Below are 19,487 nucleotides of genomic sequence, written 5' to 3'. Positions count from 1 at the left end.
GGACTTTCGCGTCTCTCGCGGCTTCTCGTGAACGGTCAGGTTTTTCGCGAGTTACTCTCAGTCCAGTTCCAAATGAAAAGTCGTGAACTATCGAGGTCGTTAGTGTCAAGGTCATGAGTATCGAGGTTCCACTGTATAATTTAAACGTTCTCCATAGTGAAGAAAAGTGTAATAATAATAATAATAATAATAATAATAATACACTATGTTGATCCAACCTCGGCTTTAAACCAGTTCTCCATTTGTTTCTTGTTTTTAGCAGTGATCGCTTCATAATGTTCACGCAGCTCTGCCAGAACTTTACTGAGGTCCTCCTGAGGTGTGGCATCAACCTCCACGTGCACCTGCCCTCCCATCTGCTGACGCGCCAGTGACATCTCCTACAACACATACCTCTATTTATTAATCTCACACACACACACACACACACACACACACACACACAAATAACTGCACAACGTACATGTACATTATACTAATGCAAACGTTTAGGTTTGACTTCATGTCTGCCCTGTGTGTGTGTGTGTGTGTGTGTGTGTGTGTGTGTGTGTGTGTGTGTGTGTGAGAGAGAGAGAGCGATAATGACTGGAGACACACCTTTTACAGTTCGTCTTTGTCATTGGAAGTTGTATATATTACTGTTAGACACCAGACTTGTTCAGCCACACATGAGGCACTGCTCTGAGACAAGTAGTGACCTAACTACCATTATATACAGCTGTTACAGATGTTTTTCCTTGTAGCTCATTCCTCACCTCCTCATGGTTCTTCTTGAGGAAAGCAAGTTCCTCTTTCAGGCTATCCAGCTGCAGAGTTAGGTCCTTCTTGGACAGTTTGAGATCCTCCAGAAGCTTCTTCAGCCCAGCAATGTCTCCCTCTACTGTCTGGCGCATCACTGCCTCGTGCTCGTACCTCAATAAAGGTAGAAATTAAAACATTTCATGAACAGATTGAAAGAAACCATGATGAAACCTGATATGACACAATGAACTGGTCACAAATCTCCGTCTCCGAATTATGGGCGGAGTTACATCTGATGCTGTATATGATGAACTAGCAAGAGCCTGGTTCCTGTTTCAGCTGTATACCAGGTGTCTGAGGAGAAACATCCACTCACTTAATCCTGAAGTCCTCCCTGGTCAGCTGCGAGTTCTCCATGCTGAGGAGCACGCCTCCCTTCAGATGGATTGCTGCATAGATCTACAACACAGTACCAGGGGAACGGTCATTACTGCTTCACTGAGAAGATGTTTTCACAGCTGAGGGTTGTGATGACGGCTCTGACTCGATTCCACTTTCACTCATCAACAATAACTTCTACTTCACGTGTTAATCACAGTGTAATATTACATGTAGAAGATTTCTAATCAGCTGTTCACACTGTATACTGTATTTATTTATTTATTTATTTACTCACTAATTATCCAACACATCTGAAGTCTATCTGAGGTAGATCCGGTTGCCTAGCAACAATGTTCTCACCACATTAAGTGTTTAAACAATTAAAATATTCTATATATGCAAAGCAGGGCAGTGATGAGTCATGGGCAGTACTGGAGCAGAGATGGAAAAGAGTTGGAGCAGTAATAGAGCATTGATGGAGCAGAGATGGAGCAGAGATGGAGCAGAAATGGAGCAGTGATTGAGGTTACCTTGTTCTGCAGATCACTGATGGTGGCCCAATAGGCAGAATAGTCTCGAGCCTTGGGTGCTAACTTGCTGTCAAGGAACTGGCGAATCTTCAGCTCCAGATCTGCATTGGCCTTCTCCAGAGATCGCACCTTTGCCAGGTATGAGGCAAGGCGGTCGTTCAGGTTCTGCATCGTCAGCTTTTCATTTACGATGATCACAGAGTCTTCTGAACCTGCAGTGCTGTGTCCCACCTGCTTAAACCCAAAGGGTGCAGAGGAGATCCTCACACCAGAACTTCCTGCTCCTCCGTACACGCTGACGGCACGGGATGTGTTCGAGATTCGGCTCAACCTGGAGGATCGGTTGCTCACAGAGGTGCTGGAGTAGAAGTTTGATGTCATGATGCCGTTCTTTTGCTTCAAACTTTTTGGCGTTTGATAAATGGACTCGAAGCACACAGAGTGATGGATCTAACCTTCAAAACTCCTTTTTATACTGGGCTTAGCAGTGGAACTTGACCTCCAGGAATGTCATCCATGTCCTTATAAAAACAACATTGCTACTGTAACACAGGTAAATCCAGTCAGACACACACACACACACACACACACACACGCAATCAGTGTCAGTCACAGATGGTCCACACCCTGAAACACCTCATTTAATTGTATAAAGTGTGAATGTGTAAATGAACATAGTGTTGATGTTTATCTCCACAGGAACACTGCCCTCGATGATTATACCATTCATATAACTTCTGTAGAATCAGAAGCTCATGACAGAGTTCTTCTCACGTTCCTCCTTCTCTCACTGCATGTACATCAAGGGCTTCATTCCACATCTGAACTTCTGTTCATTTGTGTGACAGTGAAAGTGCTTTAAAGCTCATCAACTGAAAAGGAGCATGTGGAGATGTGAAGGTGTGGAGATGTAGAGATGTGGAGGTGTGGAGATGTAGAGATTTGGAGATGTAGAGATGTAGAGATGTGGAGATGTAGAGATGTGAAGATGTGGAGATGAAGAGATGTGGATATGTGGAGATGTGTAGATGTAGAGATGTGGAGATGTAGAGATGTGGAGATGTGGAGGTGTAGAGATGTGAAGATGTGGAGGTGTGGAGGCGTGGAGGTGTAGAGGTGTGGAGATGTGGAGGTGTAGAGATGTGGAGGTGTGGAGATGTAGAGATGTGGAGATGTGGAGATGTGGAGGTGTGGAGATGTGGAGGTGTAGAGATGTGGAGATGTGGAGGTGTAGAAATGTGGAGGTGTGGAGGTGTAGAGATGTAGAGATGTGGAGATGTAGAGGTGTAGAGATGTGGAGGTGTGGAGATGTGGAGATGTGGAGGTAGAGATGTGGAGATGTAGAGATTTGGAGGTGTGGAGGTGTGAGATGTGGAGGTGTAGAAATGTGGAGGTGTGGAGATGTGGAAGTGTGGAGATGTGAAGGTGTAGAGATGTAGAGATGTGTAGACTTGTAGATGTGGAGGTGTGGAGATGTGGAGGTGTGGAGGTGTGGAGACGTGGAGATGTGGAGGTGTAGAGGTGTGAAGATGTGGAGGTGTAGAGATGTGGAGGTGTGGAGGTGTAGAGATGTGGAGATGTGAATATGTGGAGGTGGAGGTGGAGGTGTGGAGATGTGGAGATGTGGAGGTGTAGAGATGGAGATGTGGAGGTGTGGAGGTGTGGAGATGTGGAGGTGTAGAGTTCTGGAGATGTGGAGGTGTAGAGATGTGGAGGTGTGGAGGTGTAGAGATGTGGAGATGTGAATATGTGGAGATGGAGATGTGGAGGTGTGGAGATGTGGAGATGTGGAGATGTGGAGATGTGGAGATGTAGAGATGTGGAGGTGTAGAGGTGTAGAGATGTGGAGGTGTAGAGATGTGGAGGTGTAGAGATGTGGAGGTGTGGAGGTGTGGAGATGTGGAGGTGTAGAGGTGTGGAGATGTGGAGGTGTAGAGATGTGGAGGTGTGGAGATGTAGAGATGTGGAGATGTGGAGGTGGAGATGTGGAGGTGTAGAGATGTGGAGATGTGGAGGTGTAGAAATGTGGAGGTGTGGAGGTGTAGAGATGTGGAGATGTAGAGGTGTAGAGATGTGGAGGTGTGGAGATGTGGAGATGTGGAGGTGTAGAGATGTGGAGATGTAGAGATTTGGAGGTGTGGAGGTGTAGAAATGTGGAGGTGTGAGGTGTAGAGATGTAGAGGTGTGGAGGTGTAGAAATGTGGAGGTGTGGAGATGTGGAAGTGTGGAGATGTGAAGGTGTAGAGATGTAGAGATGTGTAGACTTGTAGATGTGGAGGTGTGGAGATGTGGAGGTGTGGAGGTGTGGAGACGTGGAGATGTGGAGGTGTAGAGGTGTGAAGATGTGGAGGTGTAGAGATGTGGAGGTGTGGAGGTGTAGATGTGGAGATGTGAATATGTGGAGGTGGAGGTGGAGGTGTGAGATGTGGAGATGTGGAGGTGTAGAGATGTGGAGATGTGGAGGTGTGGAGGTGTGGAGATGTGGAGGTGTAGAGTTCTGGAGATGTGGAGGTGTAGAGATGTGGAGGTGGAGGTGTAGAGATGTGGAGATGTGAATATGTGGAGATGGAGATGTGGAGGTGGAGATGTGGAGGTGTGGAGATGTAGAGATGTGGAGATGTGGAGATGTGGAGATGTAGAGATGTGGAGGTGTAGAGGTGTAGAGATGTGGAGGTAGAGATGTGGAGGTGTAGAGATGTGGAGGTGTGGAGGTGTGGAGGTGTAGAGGTGGAGATGTGGAGGTGTAGAGATGTGGAGGTGGAGATGTAGAGATGTGGAGATGGAGGTGTGGAGATGTGGAGGTAGAGATGTGGAGATGTGGAGGTGTAGAAATGTGGAGGTGTGGAGGTGTAGAGATGTAGAGATGTGGAGATGTAGAGGTGTAGAGATGTGGAGGTGTGGAGATGTGGAGATGTGGAGGTGTAGAGAGATGTGGAGATGTAGAGATGTGGAGGTGGAGGTGTAGAAATGTGGAGGTGTGGAGGTGGAGATGTAGAGGTGTGGAGGTGTAGAAATGTGGAGGTGTGGAGATGTGGAAGTGTGGAGATGTGAAGGTGTAGAGATGTAGAGATGTAGACTTGTAGATGTGGAGGTGTGGAGATGTGGAGGTGTGGAGACGTGGAGATGTGGAAGTGTAGAGGTGTGAAGATGTGGAGGTGTAGAGATGTGGAGGTGTGGAGGTGTAGAGATGTGGAGATGTGAATATGTGGAGGTGGAGATGTGGAGGTGTGGAGGTGTGGAGATGTGGAGATGTGGAGGTGTAGAGATGTGGAGATGTGGAGGTGTGGAGGTGTGGAGATGTGGAGGTGTAGAGTTCTGGAGATGTGGAGGTGTAGAGATGTGGAGGTGTGGAGAGATGTGGAGATGTGAATATGTGGAGATGGAGATGTGGAGGTGTGGAGATGTGGAGGTGTGGAGATGTGGAGATGTGGAGATGTGGAGATGTAGAGATGTGGAGGTGTAGAGGTGTAGAGATGTGGAGGTGTAGAGATGTGGAGGTGTGGAGATGTGGAGGTGTGAGGTGTGGAGGTGTAGAGGTGTGGAGGTGTAGAGATGTGGAGGTGTAGAGATGTGGGTGTAGAGATGTGGAGGTGTGGGGTGTAGAGATGTGGAGGTGTGGAGGTGTAGAGATGTGGAGGTGTGGAGATGTGGAGGTGTAGAGATGTGGTGGTGTGGAGGTGTAGAGATGTGGAGGTGTAGAGATGTGGAGGTGTGGCGGTGTGGAGATGTGGAGGTGTAGAGATGTGGAGGTGTAGAGATGTGGAGGTGTCGAGGTGTGGAGGTGTCGAGGTGTGGAGATGTGGAGGTGTAGAGATGTGGAGGTGTAGAGGTGGAGGTGTAGAGATGTGGAGGTGTAGAGGTGGAGGTGTAGAGATGTGGAGGTGTAGAGGTGTAGAGATGTGGAGGTGTGGAGGTGTAGAGGTGTGGAGATGTGGAGGTGTAGAGGTGTAGAGATGTGGAGGTGTGGAGGTGTAGAGATGTGGAGGTGTGGAGATGTGGAGGTGTAGAAGTGTGGAGGTGTAGAGATTTGGAGGTGTGGAGGTGTAGAGGTGGAGGTGTAGAGATGTGGAGGTGTGAGATGTGGAGGTGTAGAGGTGTAGAGATGTGGAGATGTGGAGTGTAGAGATGTGGAGGTGTGGAGGTGTAGAGATGTGGAGGTGTAGAGATGTGGAGGTGTAGAGATGTGGAGGTGCGGAGGTGTAGAGATGTGGAGGTGTGGAGGTGTAGAGATGTGGAGGTGTGGAGATGTGGAGGTGTAGAGATGTGGAGGTGTAGAGGTGTGGAGGTGTAGAGGTGTGGAGGTGTAGAGATGTGGAGGTGTAGAGGTGTGGAGGTGTGGAGGTGTAGAGGTGTGGAGGTGTAGAGATGTGGAGGTGTAGAGGTGTGGAGGTGTAGAGATGTGGAGGTGTGAGATGTGGAGGTAGAGATGTGGAGGTGTAGAGATGTGGAGGTGTGGAGGTGTAGAGATGTGGAGGTGTAGAGATGTGGAGGTGTAGAGATGTGGAGGTGTGGAGGTGTAGAGATGTGGAGGTGTGGAGATGTGGAGGTGTAGAGGTGTGGAGGTGTAGAGGTGTGGAGGTGTAGAGATGTGGAGGTGTAGAGGTGTGGAGGTGTGGAGGTGTAGAGGTGTGGAGGTGTAGAGATGTGGAGGTGTAGAGGTGTGGAGGTGTAGAGATGTGGAGGTGTGGAGATGTGGAGGTGTAGAGATGTGGAGGTGTAGAGATGTGGAGGTGTGGAGGTGTAGAGATGTGGAGGTGTAGAGATGTGGAGGTGTAGAGATGTGGAGGTGTGGAGGTGTAGAGATGTGGAGGTGTGGAGATGTGGAGGTGTAGAGATGTGGAGGTGTGGAGATGTGGAGGTGTAGAGATGGAGGTGTAGAGGTGTGGAGGTGTGGAGGTGTAGAGATGTGGAGGTGTAGAGGTGTGGAGGTGTAGAGATGTGGAGGTGTAGAGGTGTAGAGATGTGGAGGTGTAGAGATGTGGAGGTGTGGAGATGTGGAGGTGTAGAGGTGTGGAGGTGTGGAGGTGTAGAGATGTGGAGGTGTAGAGATGTGGAGGTGTGGAGATGTAGAGATGTGGAGGTGTAGAGGTGTGGAGGTGTAGAGATGTGGAGGTGTAGAGGTGTGGAGGTGTAGAGATGTGGAGGTGTAGAGGTGTAGAGATGTGGAGGTGTGGAGGTGTAGAGATGTGGAGGTGTAGGGATGTGGAGGTGTGGAGGTGTGGCGGTGTAGAGGTGTGGAGGTGTAGAGTTGTGGAGGTGTAGAGATGTGGAGGTGTGGAGATGTGGAGGTGTAGAGATGTGGAGGTGTAGAGGTGTGGAGGTGTAGAGATGTGGAGGTGTAGAGGTGTGGAGGTTTAGAGATGTGGAGGTGTAGAGGTGTAGAGATGTGGAGGTGTGGAGGTGTAGAGATGTGGAGGTGTGGAGATGTGGAGGTGTAGAAGTGTGGAGGTGTAGAGATGTGGAGGTGTAGAGGTGTGGAGGTGTAGAGGTGTGGAGGTGTAGAGATGTGGAGGTGTAGAGATGTGGAGGTGTAGAGGTGTAGAGATGTGGAGGTGTGGAGGTGTAGAGATGTGGAGGTGTGGAGGTGTAGAGATGTGGAGGTGTAGAGGTGTGGAGGTGTAGAGGTGTGGAGGTGTAGAGATGTGGAGGTGTAGAGGTGTAGAGATGTGGAGGTGTAGAGATGTGGAGGTGTGGAGATGTGGAGGTGTAGAGGTGTAGAGATGTGGAGGTGTAGAGATGTGGAGTTGTGGAAGTGTGGAGATGTGGAGGTGTAGAGATGTGGAGGTGTAGAGGTGTGGAGGTGTAGAGGTGGAGGTGTAGAGATGTGGAGGTGTAGAGGTGTGGAGGTGTAGAGGTGTGGAGGTGTAGAGATGTGGAGGTGTAGAGGTGTAGAGGTGTGGAGGTGTGGATGTGGAGGTGTAGGGATGTGGAGGTGTAGAGATGGAGGTGTGGAGATGTGGAGGTGTAGAGATCTGGAGGTGTAGAGGTGTGGAGGTGTAGAGATGTGGAGGTGTAGAGGTGGAGGTGTAGAGATGTGGAGGTGTAGAGGTGTAGAGATGTGGAGGTGTAGAGATGTGGAGGTGTAGAGGTAGAGATGTGGAGGTGTAGAGGTGTAGAGATGTGGAGGTGTAGAGATGTGGAGGTGTAGAGGTGTGGAGGTGTGGAGGTGTAGAGGTGTGGAGGTGTAGAGATGTGGAGGTGTAGAGATGTGGAGGTGTAGAGATGTGGAGGTTTAGAGATGTGGAGGTGTAAAGGTGTAGAGATGTGGAGGTGTGGAGGTGTAGAGATGTGGAGGTGTGGAGATGTGGAGGTGTAGAAGTGTGGAGGTGTAGAGATTTGGAGGTGTGGAGGTGTAGAGGTGTGGAGGTGTAGAGATGTGGAGGTGTAGAGGTGTAGAGATGTGGAGGTGTAGAGATGTGGAGGTGTGGAGGTGTAGAGGTGTAGAGATGTGGAGGTGTAGAGATGTGGAGTTGTGGAAGTGTGGAGATGTGGAGGTGTAGAGATGTGGAGGTGTAGAGGTGTGGAGGTGTAGAGATGTGGAGGTGTAGAGGTGTGGAGGTGTAGAGATGTGGAGGTGTAGAGGTGTGGAGGTGTAGATGTGGAGGTGTTGAGGTGTAGGGATGTGGAGGTGTAGAGATGTGGAGGTGTGGAGGTGTGGAGATGTGGAGGTGTAGAGATCTGGAGGTGTAGAGGTGTGGAGGTGTAGAGATGTGGAGGTGTAGAGGTGTGGAGGTGTAGAGATGTGGAGGTGTAGAGGTGTAGAGATGTGGAGGTGTGGAGGTGTAGAGATGTGGAGGTGTAGAGATGTGGAGGTGTAGAGGTGTAGAGATGTGGAGGTGTGGAGATGTGGAGGTGTGGAGGTGTGTAGAGATGTGGAGGTGTAGAGATGTGGAGGTGTGGAGGTAGAGATGTGGAGGTGTGGAGGTGTAGATGTGGAGGTGTAGAGATGTGGAGGTGTAGAGATGTGGAGGTGTAGAGATGTGGAGGTGTGAGGTGTAGAGATGTGGAGGTGTGGAGAGATGTGGAGGTGTGGAGGTGTAGAGATGTGGAGGTGTAGAGATGTGGAGGTGTGGAGGTGTAGAGATGTGGAGGTTTAGAGATGTGGAGGTGTAAAGGTGTAGAGATGTGGAGGTGTGGAGGTGTAGAGATGTGGAGGTGTAGAGATGTGGAGGTGTAGAGGTGTGGAGGTGTAGAGGTGTGGAGGTGTAGAGATGTGGAGGTGTAGAGGTGTAGAGATGTGGAGGTGTGGAGATGTGGAGGTGTAGAGGTGTAGAGATGTGGAGGTGTAGAGATGTGGAGTTGTGGAAGTGTGGAGATGTGGAGGTGTAGAGATGTGGAGGTGTGGAGGTGTAGAGGTGTGGAGGTGTAGAGGTGTGGAGGTGTAGAGATGTGGAGGTGTAGAGGTGTGGAGGTGTGGAGGTGTAGAGATGTGGAGGTGTAGAGGTGTAGAGGTGTAGAGATGTGGAGGTGTGGAGGTGTAGGGATGTGGAGGTGTAGAGATGTGGAGGTGTGGAGATGTGGAGGTGTAGAGATCTGGAGGTGTAGAGGTGTGGAGGTGTAGAGATGTGGAGGTGTAGAGGTGTGGAGGTGTAGAGATGTGGAGGTGTAGAGGTGTAGAGCCAGAGAAAAAGTCCAACTGAATTAATGAACCCTCTCTGACCAGATTGTGTGAGATCTTAAATACTGAGTATGAATTGGGTCTCCCATAGACTGTCTCTCACACACACACACACACACACACACACACACACACACACACACACACACAAGGCAAATTATGTTAATTATTTTCACCATAATTTTCTTTTGCCATATTCCGACTTTATTTCTCACAGTTGAAAATGAAATCGACTACAATCAAGAGAATCACATGGTGTTAAACTGAGCCTCTGATCCCTGGAGAAAACTCCAACAATCAGCTCTGGAGGAGACGGAACAAGTCAGATGAAGCAGAGGAGCCTCATTTATACACCAACAGCTTCACACTTCTGGCCCACAACATGGTCACTGGTGGATCACAAACATGTTGGATGTTTATGAGAAATAAAGTCAGAATTATGAGAAAAAACTTGAATTGAAATGATCATGTGGTGGAAACAGACTTCCACAGGATTCAGGCCAAAACTAAACAACAGAACTTTTGGGATCATTTCAAACTGTAATATAAAGAAATCACTGTACAGTGCGTTTACTTTTTACTGCAATCAGAATTGTTTTTTTATATTTTTATTTATGGTTTAATATATATATATATATGTGTTTTTGTATTTGCATTTTGATGTAATATGACAATTAAATGCACTAAATGGGTTTAGATTCTATTTTTAGATACAATTTCAGCAATAAAATAAATATTTCTAAAAAATGTATCAAATGATGTACATTTGTTTATTTATTGTTGATCTTTAATAAAGAAAAAGTTTTTCTTAGCTAATTACTTCATTAATCACTGGAATCAGTAGAAATATTGACGTATTGACGTGTTTCATTTAATAGGTATATGTGTGTGTGTGTGTGTGTGTGTGTGTGTGTGTGTGTGTGTGTGTCAAGAGAGTAAAGAAGCTTTTATTGTCATTTTAACCATATATAGCTGATGCAGTATACAGTGAAATGAGACAACGTTTCTCCTGAACCCAGGTGCTACATAAAACAACATAAAAGCAACAGTCACAGTACAGAAGAACACAGGGCCATGAACTAAGATCTTCACCACATAAAGTGCATGTGTGCAACTGGTGCAAACAGTGCAAAAGACAACACAAGACAGTGCAAAAGACAACACAAGACAGTGCAGGACAATACACAATACACAAAATATAAAAATAAAAGCAGCAGTAGCTCCGCCAGTAAAACTTGTCATGACAGGATAAGGTGCACAGTAGCAGAAATGTAAACAAATATAAACAGAATTTTGCAATCCTATAATAGTGTAAAAAAAAACAAAAAAAAAAAATTAATTATGGTAGCAGCAATCAAGATAAAGTGAACAGTGACCAATGGATTCACAGAATAATGTGCAAATAGAGCAAGTCCCGGAGATCAGCAACAAACGGCATGTAAACATTATGCTATAATGAGTGTGTGTGTGTGTGTGTGTGTTGTTTTCATTTAATAGGTATGTGTGTGTGTGTGTGTGTGTTTAAATTGTTTAAATGTGTGTGCATAGATATGTATGTATGTATGTATGTGAGAGAGAGAAAATAGGGGTGACAGGGAGAGAGAGAGAGAGAGAGAGAGAGAGAGAGAGAGAGAGAGAGAGAGAAGGATATGGATTATTAAGTCTCTTTATTGTTGTGTGAAAGTTAATGTCAATGTGCAGTCGGGACTCTGGTGAGATTCATACGGAAGCGCAGTGCTTTCACAAAGAAAAAAAAATCACAGCAAGGATCTCATAATTATAACTTATTATCTCATAATTATGAGATAAATTGGGGCAGTCTGTTTTAGCGAATAACACCGGATCTGACGTTACTGCATTTTCTGCTCTAAAGCGCCTCATTGAGCAACAGTGGAGATGTAGAAGCTCTCATATGGTTTATCTTGATAACTGTATGTTAGTGTTAAGATGGTTCTCACACTGGTTCTCTAAACACATTCCTGTTATCTGTTCAATGTCTACAGGATCTTTACCATGTGAGTATGTGAGGTCTACAGGAAGTCTTTATCTGGACTCACACATCTCTAGTTATTATGTCTTCTTACCCAATCAGGAACAGTTTTAGCTCAGGTTTTTTTATATATATACTTGTCTGTTATCTGCATTAAATTAAAGAAAAACATATGCTGTGTGCTGTGTGATTCTTCCCTGATCAGAAAAGACACCACGGGCAGCGTAGATAACATGGAAAACACATTCTGACTGTCCACTTGATAAAAGTTTGTTTATATTCCGTTTATATTCCACAGACACTGCAGTATGGGACTTACATGAGACAATAACTCTTCACCAAATACAGCATCGGGATGCTGCGTTCATTGTGGTGGGAGATTTTAACAGTGCCAACCTCAAGCACACACTACTGAACTTTCAGCAGCACATCACCTGCCCCACCAGGGGCGAAAGGACACTGGACCACTGTTACACACCATTTAAGAACAGCTACAAGGCACAATCATGTCCATCGTTCGGGAAATCGGACCATGCTGCCGTCTTCCTCATGCCTGTTTACAAACAAAAAAGCAGGAAACAGGAAGCTCCGGTTCAGAGGGAGGTCGCCCGCTGGACTGACCAATCGGTGGCCGCTCTGCAGGACGCTTTAGATGATGCAGACTGGGACTTGTTGAGGTGCAGCTCTGATGATGTCAACATGTTTACGTAAGCAGTTGTGGGATACATCGTGAAACTAGCGGATTATATGGTGCAAAAAACCACCATCAGAACGTTTCCCAACCATCCGCGATACTCCGAGATCCCACTCCGCTGCCTACAACACGGGGTTTGCCACCGGGGACATGGACGAGTACAGGGCTGCGTCTTACAGTGTACGCAGAGCGGTGACGAAGGCAAAGCGGTGCTATGGGAGTTCCAACATGGTGGCTCTAGGAGCCTTTGGCAGGGACTAAGAAACATCACAGACTATAGAACGCCATCTTCTAGAATGGGGAATGCGGACGCTTCTCTGGCAGACGAGCCATCATTTATGCTCACTTCGAGGCTGCAGCTAACCACGCTAGCGGCGCTAGTGGCACAAACAGCACAAACAGCATGCATGCAGAGAGAGCTGAAAAGGTAAACACACGTTTACCATTTCAGAGCGTGAGGAGGGCATTCAAGAGATTGAATACCAGGAAGGCAGCAGGACCAGATGGCATCACAGGTCAAGTTCTGAAAGCCTGCGATGACCAGCTAGCACCGGTGTTCACTGAGTTATTCAACCTCTCACTGGAACAGTCTGTTGTCCCCTCATGCTTCGAACAGTCCATCATTGTTCCTGTCCTAAAGAAGCCCCAGCCCACCTGCCTCAATGACTACCACCCTGTAGCCCTGCGGGAGTAGTGATGAAGTGCTTTGAAAGACTGGTCAGAGACTTCATCACTGCATCACCACAAGACACAGTGGACCCTCTACAGTTCACGTACCACTAGAACTGTACTACTGAGAAACCGACGCAAATCTTCTGCACACAATGATGAGCCAACTGGACTACAGAAATTATGCAAAGATGCTGTTTGTGGACTACAGTTCAGCATTCAACACCATAATCCCCTTCATGCTTACCTTTAAGTTGGAGGTCTTGGGACTCAGCCCGCCGCTGTGTCAATGGATCTCCAACTTCCTGACAGACAGACCACAAGCCGTACTGGTGGGCAAACACACTTCATCCACCCTCACATTCAGCACTTGAGCTCCCCAGGGTTGTGTTCTGAGCCCCCTGATGTACACACTGTACACATATGACTGTGTGGCCAATAAAAAAGCACAGCCAGCACACGGTTATCTCAATAAGAGCCAACATGTCTGCGGTGTGGACTTATTTCAATATCTCGGAGAAAGACCCACAGAGAGCGATGTGCAAAACATGCAATGCTGAAATTTCAAGAGGGGGTGTATTTACAAAGAGTTTCTCCAAGTCGGGTTTAATTTATCACCTGAAATCCAAACATCCCAATTGCCATTCTAAATATGAGAAGAACGCGGAGAAAAGTAAAGTCAATCCGAGCATGCGCACTCCGTCTGTAGAGGATGTTTTTGAAAAGGCAAAAAAGTTTTCCAGTGATGGTGCCAAGGCAAAAGGCATAACACAAAATATTATGGTATTCACTGCCTTAGATAAGTGGTCAGGCGATCGACAGGTTAATCTTTAAAACATTCCCTGTAGATCCCAAAAATAATAATTATTATAATATAATATAATGTGTGTATGTGTGTGCGTGAGCTGTGAGTAAAGGTGAACAGCAACAAGTGACGCCAGCCAGGTTGTTACCCTCAAGATGTTGGCTCACGCTAAGAAAAGTTGTTGTTTTTCATTGTTGAAAAGGAGAGCTATCCAGGTTAATGCAAGTGAATTATGGGGTGCCACAAGGTTCAGTTCTAGGACCACTGCTTTTCACAATATACAGTGGAACCCGGTTATCTCACCCTCGGTTACCTCGACAACCCTATTAAGTCGACGTTTTTGAAGTGGAACCGCCAAATTCTCGCTTTTTCTAAGCATTTTTTATCGGTTATGTCGACTTTTTTTATGTCGCCGAAGCCTAATATCTCGAGCACAAGGGGGGAAAAAATTGCCATTTAACGTCGGTTATCTCGGTGCAGCCACAGAAGAACTCGCGGAAGTGGTGGAAAAATCAAGTCTTACAGCTGCTCCAGGTGTTGTGTTGTATACTGGTGAATCTCTGCTGTTAGTTAGTGCACATATGCCTTTTGTTGTTAAATGTTATGCGATGAATGGGAGGCGAAAGCCGTGCTTGGCGGCGCGGAACGTGTGATGACCATGTAAAATCATAGAATGAACACCGGCAGGATCGGGGGGGGGGGGGGGGGGGGGGAATCCGCGGTGCGCTTTGGGAAGAAAAGCGCAGCCGTTGAGAGAGTGCCGGTGGGAAGACACGTACCGGATACGCATGCGCGATAACAACGACCGCCGTGAACCAACATATACCAACAATAACGGACAGTAAGAGTGTGGAAGTTTAAATAGGAGCTGGTGATGATGATAAACGAGCACCATATGTGCACGATTGAAGCGGAGCTTCAGAGAAAGCGGCCGAGAAAGCACCTGACACGCTGAAGGGGGCCGAAGGGGGCGTGGCAGGTGGATTCCTGACAGATAAACATGTACTGTATGTATTTTTATAGCATGCCTTCATCAAACAAATCGCAGCAACGCTGTTGTGTAAAAAACCCTTCAAAAACACGTGCATGCACATTCTCATTTATTAACGCACATCATGTACATAAAGAAATTTTAAGCATGTTAATATACTGCCGCCATTTTGATTTTTGATAATCTCGATCATCGGTTACCTCAATGCTTTTTGGCGACCCCCTAGGACATCGACATAACCGGGTTCCACTGTACATGCTTCCCTTAGGAAATATTATTAAAAGGTATGGAATTAGCTTCCACTGTTACGCTGATGATACCCAGCTATAAATCTCATCAAAACCAGGCGATACGCTCAATTAGCTTAGATAACTGAGTGTGTTAAAGAATTAAAAGAATGGATGATCCATAACTTTCTATTATTAAATTCTGATAAGACGGAGATTTTGCTCATCGGCCCAAAAACTAGTACACAGAAGCTCCAGCATCTCAACCTGCATTTGGAAGGATGTTCTGTAACCACTAGCTCAACAGTAAAAGACCTGGGTGTTATTTTAGAGCAACTTATCTTTTAAAAATCACATCAACCAAGTTACAAAAACAGCTTCTTCCACCTTAGAAATATTTCTAAGTTAAGAAACATGTTGTCTATATCTGATGCAGAGAAGCTCGTCCATGCGTTCATGACCTCCAGACTGGACTACTGTAATGCATTACTAGGTGGATGTCCTACATCATTAATAAACAAGCTTCAGTTAGTTCAGAATGCAGCAGTCAGAGTTCTCACAAGGTCGAGAAAATATCACCATATAACCCCAATCTTCTCGTCCCTACACTGGCTTCCTGTTACATTTCAAATCCACTACAAACTACTGCTACTTACCTACAAAACACTAAATGGTTTATCTCCATGTATCTCTCCAGTCTTCTAACACGCTACAATCCGTCACGCTCCCTGAGATCTCAAAACTCTGGACTTCTAGTAGTTCCTAAAAGAGCAAAGTCCACTAAAGGTGGTAGAACATTCTCACATTTAGCTCCTAAACTCTGGAATAGTCTTCCTGACAGTGTTCGGGGCTCAGACACACTCTCCCAGTTTAAGTGCAGATTAAAGACGTATGTTTTTAGCGAGTTCTACACATAACACACATCACATCATAACCTTGTGCTCCAGAACATCTGATCACATCACATTATCAACTTGTGCTGTTAATATCATGAACAGCAGCTACGCTAATTCCTCTCCACTGCTTCTCTTTCTCTGTGTGTGGATGTGTATGTGTGTGTGTGTGTGTGTGTGTGTGTGTGTGTGTGTGTGTGCATGTATGTGTGTGTGTGTGTGTGTGTGGGCATGTATGTGTGTTTTTGATTTGTGTTTTTGATTTGTGTTTGTGTGTGTATGTGTTTGTGTGTATGTGTTTGTGTGTGTGCATGTTTGTTTGTGTGTGCGTGTTTGTGTGTGTGCATGTTTGTGTGCACATGTGTGTATATATATGTTTGTGTGTGCATGTGTGTAGTTTTTTATTTGTGTCTGTATGTATGTGTGTATGTATTTACAGAATCTTACAAAAGTGAGTACACCCCTCACATTTCAGCTACCATGTTGGTATAATCTTCTCAAGGGACAATACAATAGAACTGAAACTTGGATTTATTTTAGCGTAGTCAATGTGCAGCACTACAGATTTACTGTCCTCTACAAATACAGTGCATCTGCATTATTTTCCTTGAAATTTACTGCAGCTTTTTCACTTTTGCACCAATTACAGGCTCAAGACTTTGAGTTTAATGCTACAAGCTTCATGTATTTTATTTTAAGCTATTTTGGGGCGGTTTCTCTCATTCTTCTTTGCAGAACCTCTGAAGCTCCACCAGGTTGGATGGGGAGCATTGGTGTACAGCCATTTTCAGATCTCTCCAGAGATGTTTAATCAGGTTCAAGTCTGGGCTCTGACTGGGCCATTTAAGGACATTCACAGAGTCTTCCTGTAGATACTCCTTTGTTATCTTGGCTGTGTGTTTAGGGTTGTTGTTCTGTTGAAAGATGAACCTTCACCACAGTCTGAGGTTCAGAGCACTCTGGAGCAGGTTTTCATCAAGGACATTTCATTTCCCTCGATCCTGACTAATCTCCGAGTTCCTGCTACTGAAAAACATGCATGATGCTGCCACCACCATGCCACAATCAAGCTTTAGAAACATCTCAAGGATGATCAGTAAAAACAGGATGCACCTGAGCTCAGTTGTGAGTGTTGTATTAAAGGCTGTGGAAACTTATGAACATTAGATTTTTATAATTTTATTTTTATACATTTTTTAAAGATTTCAAACAAACTTTCACAATTTGTGATTATGGGGTTTTGTTTGTAGGATTCAGAGGAAAATAAATAATTAAATTCATTTTGGAATAAAGCTGTAACATAACAAAATGTGGAAAAAGTGAAGCTCTGTGAAAACATTCCAGATTCACTGTTTAATCCTCCTGGGTGTGGAATTCACCAGAGTTGCACAGGTTGCTGCTGGGATCCTCTTCCACTTCACAATGACATCGAGGAGCTGCTGGATTTGAGAACATGAACGTGATGAATAGGACATGTGGCTTTGCGGGGTTAAACGGTGTACAGCTGTTATCACTTCGGGTGTACAGTAATCCCACACTTTACCGCGGTTGGAATCTTGTGCCCCGGTTTATCACAAAATGGCGTTTTCCACATCACTGATTAGTTTCTTCTGGTTGGAGCATATAGTGATGTTCTGGTGATGAACACATCATCAACGCCCTTGCCGATGGAGCTGGTCCTCCAAGTCGGTGAAGTCGTTCCGTTGGTTGCAGCCTCTCTAAACATGTCCCTCAGTGCACTGATGTGTGTATGTGTATGTACAGTAATCCCCTGTTTATATAAACAAAAACCTGCGATAAACAGAGGCCAGCACAAAAATATATGTATACAGTGCTGTACTGTATTAACATTTAACTTCATTTTATAATGAATAATTATATTTTTAATAATAAATGCCATTATTTCAACATAAAACTCCATAAAAAACACTTCCCTATAAGTGTTTTGGTCTCTCGTGCTCTCCGCGAGAGAGACCGGGAAAATCAGCCAATCAGTTATGTGCCAAATGCAATTCTGTGAGAAACCGGGGCGCCAGATTAAAGAAAATAAAGCAGGGGATTACTGTATGCATGTGCGTCTGTATGTGCATATATGTGTTTTTGTGGATGTGTGTTTGTGTATGTGTGTGTGTGTTTGTGTGTTCATGTGTGTTTATGTATGTGTTTGTGTGTGTTTTTGATTTGTGTGTGTGTGTGTGTGTGTATATATAAGAGTAAGGTTTGCAGGATCATAGTGAACTAGAAAGCTTTCATTGTGGAATGTACACACCTTAATTCCTCTTCTCACATGGCATGACCTGCACACACCCACACCCACACACACCCACACACCCACACAGACAAACAAGCACACCCACACATGCACACAAAAACAAACACCTACACATATACACACACAAATTAAAAACACATGTATACATATATATATATATATATATATATATATATATATATATATATATATATATATATATATATATACATACACATATGCACACACACACACACACACACACACACACACACACACACACACAGAACAGAAATGGGTGTGTACTTATTAGGATTCAAAAATTAAATTTGCTCTCAGTTCTGTTTGATTTTCACTTCCCTCTACATCATGATCATCTCCTGTGTTCGGTCATAGTGAGTCGTGCTGGAGTTCCTCACACTCTGATTACACTGTACACCGTCTTACACTAAGTAAAGAACTCCTGAGGAACTTGTCCTCTTTTTTACTCTCCTGCCTGATCCATCCTGATGTTCTCCATCTGAATGAAGTTTTCATCACCTGAACTCCCCTCTGTGCTGCGGAGCATGATCCACATGAAGAGCCTGAAGATACGTGAGGTTACTCTGGATGGTTCCTTTATTGTGTGTGTGTGTGTGTGTGTGTGTGTGTGTGTTTACTCTCTGTTGCATGATTTAACCTAATTATAGAATTAATAACACATACACACATACATCCCACACCCACCACACACACACACACACACACACACACACACACACACACACACACACACACACACACACACACACACACCCAGTTCCTGTGAAATGTTTGTCCTGGATACACTGTCAACACACACACACACACACACACCACACACACACACACACACACACACACACACACACACACACACACACACACACACACCCAGTTCCTGTGAAATGTTTGTCCTGGATACACTGTCAACACACACGCGCACACACACACACACACACGCACACACACACACACACACACACACACACACACACATACATTTTTACAGAGGGTGTATCATTACACAGCCTATTGTAACCCAGAACTCAAAACACTGCATGTGTGTGTGCAGTCCAGTCTCACTGCATTTCATGATATAGTCACTAAATGTAATCTATTGACTCATGGACACAAATTTCCCTCTGTTTTGGTGTCATTCAGCACGACTTTTCATCAAATGTATTTCAATACAATGTATTTTTCGTGCCTCCGCCACATTTTTTCCCGGCCACTGGGCGCCACAGACGCTGTATTGTTTTAAATATTTATTTTTTATTATTATTACATTTGACACTTCTGTTCTTCTTACTTTTGAAATGGTGGCTACACCCCTGAATGTGTCATTACTACATTACAACATTACTACACATAACTACTTTTTCTTCTTCTTCTTCTTCTTCTTCCAGCTGCTCCCATTAGGGGATCATCCGTCTCCATACTACTCTGTTCTCTAAATCCACAAACACACAATGCAGCTCCTTCTGACCTTCTCTATACTTCTCCATCAACATTCTCAAAGCAAATAATGCGTCTGTGGTGCTCTTCCTCTGCATGAAACCATACTGCTGCTCACAGATGGTCACCTCTTCTCTCAGCCTGGCTTCCACTACTCTTTCCCATAACTTCATGGTGTGACTGATCAACTTTATTCCCCTGTAGTTACTGCAGGTCTGCAC

The 19,487-nt window shown here is 45.3% G+C and overlaps 1 protein-coding gene across 1 annotated transcript in view; it reads right to left on the bottom strand.

Annotated features, from left to right (window-relative positions):
• The window catches only part of LOC124376338 (keratin, type I cytoskeletal 13-like), a 4,225-nt gene extending 2,057 nt beyond the window's left edge, over positions 1-2,168 (bottom strand). Inside the window, exons 1-4 of the mRNA XM_046835383.1 lie at positions 1,653-2,168; positions 1,118-1,200; positions 756-912; positions 219-380 (exon numbers count right to left, since the gene is read on the bottom strand). Of these exons, the coding sequence (XP_046691339.1) occupies positions 219-380; positions 756-912; positions 1,118-1,200; positions 1,653-2,033 (783 nt within the window). The 5' untranslated portion in view covers positions 2,034-2,168. The remainder of the gene's footprint in view (positions 1-218; positions 381-755; positions 913-1,117; positions 1,201-1,652) is intronic.
• Positions 2,169-19,487: the final 17,319 nt, after the last annotated feature.

The sequence above is a fragment of the Silurus meridionalis genome, chromosome 22 (genome assembly GCF_014805685.1).
Source record: "Silurus meridionalis isolate SWU-2019-XX chromosome 22, ASM1480568v1, whole genome shotgun sequence".
Lineage (NCBI taxonomy): Eukaryota > Metazoa > Chordata > Actinopteri > Siluriformes > Siluridae > Silurus > Silurus meridionalis.
The sequence above is the reverse complement of the archived record's forward strand: the minus strand, read 5'-3'. Positions and strand labels throughout refer to the sequence as shown.